At 41.5% G+C, this 3633-nt stretch overlaps 1 protein-coding gene across 1 annotated transcript; it reads right to left on the bottom strand.

Annotated features, from left to right (window-relative positions):
• Positions 1-908: 908 nt before the first annotated feature.
• Positions 909-3498, bottom strand: LOC121853367. Its single transcript, XM_042347438.1, has 3 exons — positions 3267-3498; positions 1950-2072; positions 909-1433 (listed from the first exon to the last, which is right to left on the bottom strand). The coding sequence occupies exons 1-3, from the start codon at positions 3440-3442 to the stop codon at positions 1313-1315; spliced, it is 420 nt and encodes a 139-aa protein (XP_042203372.1). The 5' UTR covers positions 3443-3498; the 3' UTR covers positions 909-1312.
• Positions 3499-3633: the final 135 nt, after the last annotated feature.

The following is a 3633-nucleotide window of genomic DNA, read 5'->3' as shown; positions in this document are numbered from 1 at the left end:
GGGTGGGGTGGAGGGTAGGGTGCGGTAGGGTGAGGGTGTAGGGAGTGGTAGGGTGAGGGTGTAGGGAGTGGTAGGGTGTAGGGACTGGTAGGGTGAGGGTGTAGGGAGTGGTAGGGTGAGGGTGTAGGGAGTTTTAGGGTGAGGGTGTAGGGAGTGGTAGTGTGAGGGTGTAGGGAGTGGTAGGGTGTAGGGAGTGATAGTGTGAGGGTGTAGGGAGTGCTAGGGTGAGTTCTGCAGCAACACGCACTCAACCATTACTTGTGTTCCTTTGGTTAACTAGGGAACGCACTCTTGTGTTGTGTGGTCTTTAATAATCTCACAAAAGGAAGAGAATATTATAAAACAAATATATGTTATTGACAAGTGTTGGTAAGTCACACGCTCATACAGGTGAGGTCGGCAGCGGCATCATTAACCTCCTTAACGTTTAAATATGATATTATTATGACTATGGGAGAGTGATTTTTAATAGAGGTCTCAAGAGAAAGGGTCATGATATTATGTAAGTTGACGCTGTATAAGTAACGCTGCTTATCTGTTGTGTGTAAAGCTGAGGTTTACACTACCATAAGAGTCTTCTTGACAGAGAACAAGACACACCCTCCCTACGTGTGTGGGTTGAGGATATATGGAGGCAGGTGTGGGTATATCTAGCTTCATTCTGTGTGACCCATGATCCAGCCCTCAAGAGGAGTAAACACAGTGGATAATGTGACTTAGTGAGTCACCATAATCATTACTTTTACACTAAATTATAATTCTCTTATGGTCTGCCTACGAGACCTCACTTGAGATATTACAAACTTGTGTACAGTACAGTACAGTACAGTAGGGTACTGTACTGTACTGGACTGTATTTATTATTGGTTGGCTTTCTTCAGTGGTTTAGGTTATATACATAAACAGTGTTTGCTGTGCAATATTTTATTATATTCTGCCAATATTCTCTAAATGATTAATAGATAATATATAATGTCTTGATAAAGTCTTACACAAGTAGTGATGACATGTCTCTATAAAGTGCTGTATTGGTTAGGTTACATTGGGTCATGTTCGAGGTGATAAATTTAGGGTTTGCTGGGGATAGGTGGGTTAGGTCATTAAGGGACAGGTTACATTAGGCCAGGCTGACATAGGAAGGTTTGGTCAGGTTTCCGGGTCCGGGGGTTAGTGAAGCCTGGAACACTAGCATGTCACTCCTTCAGATGAACAAATCCCAAGGAATTCCTCATAGTGGTCCTGGTAGTCGTGGTGCAGGTAAGAGAGAGGCAGCTGCTTCTCACACTACTTGTTGTAGTTGGTCATTGGTTTGTTATCTTAGGCACGTGATGGAACAATTGTACCCAGTGGAGTCATTCACGCCTTTGGTTATGAATTCGAGTTTCATCGCGTTGGTGGGGAAGACGCCGTTAGGTTTAACATTCCCGCAGAGTCTGTTGAGGATAACGCCATCATATAGTAATTAACATTGGCTGGTTATAGTGACAGGCAGGAGGTTATAGTGAGGTATTATTATCAGTTTATGCTCAGACTGAGGAGACAAAGTATTCGAGGTAACAGGAGTAATAATGTGTTAGTGGTTGTAATTAAAGTAATAGTTATTGAAGCATCAGAAGTTAGTAAGAGTGTTATTACTTGATAATATTACCAACATCAAAAGTAAAGGTTTAATGATAGATAAAAATAATGCAAGTATTGTTATGACTGGATCACATATTGTCTTTATGTCCAGTAACTACTAATGTTACTGTCAATATCACACACAGAAGCAGTAGTTGTTGTAGTAGTAGTAGTAGTGTAATTTTAAGGAGAACCGGTATTGTAATACTATTTGCATTGTATAATAACAATAGCAGTAAAAGTTGTTTTTTTTAGTTTGTAGTAAAGGTAGTAAGAGTAACAGTAGTAGAGGTGGTGGTGGTGGTGGTGTTGTACCGGGTAACACATACGTGGAGGAAGTGGTGTCGTAGGATATGATGAGTCGTTCATTGTCACAGTCTTCCAGGTTAAATACTTCGCAGGCGACTCCAAGCTTGGCACTCGGTGACTGGCAGACGATATTCTGTTGACAACTGTGGGAAGGAGTGAACACCTGTAGACGTTATTGTGGAAGACGGAATAATCTTAGAGGAATACAGGTGTTGGTGGAAGTAACACCTGTGGTGGTGATAATGTTAGAGGAACACAGGTAGAACTAACAACTGTAATCGTCTTTGTATCCTCGGGAAGGTTACAGTTTGGACGCCATTTAGTTTGTCATCTTGGTATTGTGTCTTAGATAGGGTTGTCATATCTGAACATTAAAAAAAGAGGACGTTCCCGAAGACATCAGCCGCCCCCCCCCTTGCCTGGCACACACTTTGGCGCTATGTAACCTTGATGCAGCCGTGACCGTTTTATGCTCTGGAAAAGTACAACAAATCGTAAGCACTAGCTGTGGCACCAAGCGACAAACCCACAACAAAGACTAAGATCAAACACTGTCACTGCAGGTTAAAGACTGGCCAACCACCGGCCACCGTCATAGTTGTCGACACACGTAAATAATATAAGGAAAGTGGCTAGATTGTGGTTGGAAATTGCTAAAATGCCTTAAAAGCAGGACAAGAAAAACAAACGCTACCGTGTAAAATAAGCCATAAGAAAAAAATGGTATACTTTCAACATTTCATTTATGGCTGTAATAGCAACTAAATATAAAATAATATAATAATGCGCGTGGCTGAAGAACAAGGAAAAGCAGTACATGGCACTACAGTTTACCCCAAAAACTGCTAGCAGCTAAGTTGACACCACCGTACAGGCGTACACGTGACTTATCAGCTGACGAGAACTGAACAAGATCTCTACTGTTTCCACCTCCCCTCTCTCACAGTCTCTCTCTCTCTCTCTCGTCATTACAGTTTCATGTTTCTTTCCGTGGAGAAAATGATGGAAGCTGAAATTCCGGACTTTTGAAGAATTTTAAAAATTCCTTCTGGATGAAGATTTCGAGACCTAAATGGAGGACATGTCCGGGAAAATACGGACGTATGGCAACCCTGGTCTTAGACATATTGGAACACCTTTAATTTAAGAGAAACATTAAACACCTTGAGGATCCTCGTTTAAAAGTTACAGTAACTTACGTTAATATGACTGCAGACGTGAACATGTATTTAACTGAAGCAACAGCACAAACATATTGACCTGAGACTACCTGTATTGTTATGGTGTACCTGTAGTGTTATGGTGTACCTGTGAAGGTGAACTGGGGATGATCTTACCTGCTCTTGTTGGTCAGGCGGGCGGGGTAACCTGGTGACTGCACCAAGACCACATCGCCGAGTTTCATGGTGTGGGGGCCACACGGAAGGATCACTGGATCTACCGGAGCAGTTTTGTTGTCTATTGCTCCCACAACCGTGACGGTCACCACCAGTAGCGTCAACATGTACTTCATCCTCAAACAACTTGTTCACTTTTCTGTAACAACTGAACAAGTTTTGTGGGTTAATAAAGTGTTTATTATCACATATAAAAGTTATCTCCTACGACTTAGAATATAATATGAAATGTTTAATGTTGATGTTAGCAGTAATAATAATTGTTTATGTTTTCACCTTAGTTACACCTTGATCTGAATTAGTAAAA

The sequence above is a fragment of the Homarus americanus genome, unplaced genomic scaffold (assembly GCF_018991925.1).
Source record: "Homarus americanus isolate GMGI-L3 unplaced genomic scaffold, GMGI_Hamer_2.0 scaffold21940, whole genome shotgun sequence".
NCBI classification, from domain to species: domain Eukaryota; kingdom Metazoa; phylum Arthropoda; class Malacostraca; order Decapoda; family Nephropidae; genus Homarus; species Homarus americanus.
Note: the sequence above shows the minus strand (reverse complement) of the source record. Positions and strands in the feature narration are given on the sequence as shown.

What these genes read in the sequence shown, in the direction of transcription:
- LOC121853367 (XM_042347438.1), bottom strand. Translation starts at nt 3,442, where the DNA reads ATGAAGTACATGTTGACGCTACTGGTGGTGACCGTCACGGTTGTGGGA. An exon ending in CGCCTGACCAACAAGAGCAG is followed by an intron (nt 2,073 to 3,266) that starts GTAAGATCATCC and finishes TCCTTCCCACAG; the next exon opens with TTGTCAACAGAATATCGTCT. An exon ending in TACGACACCACTTCCTCCAC is followed by an intron (nt 1,434 to 1,949) that starts GTATGTGTTACC and finishes TATCCTCAACAG; the next exon opens with ACTCTGCGGGAATGTTAAAC.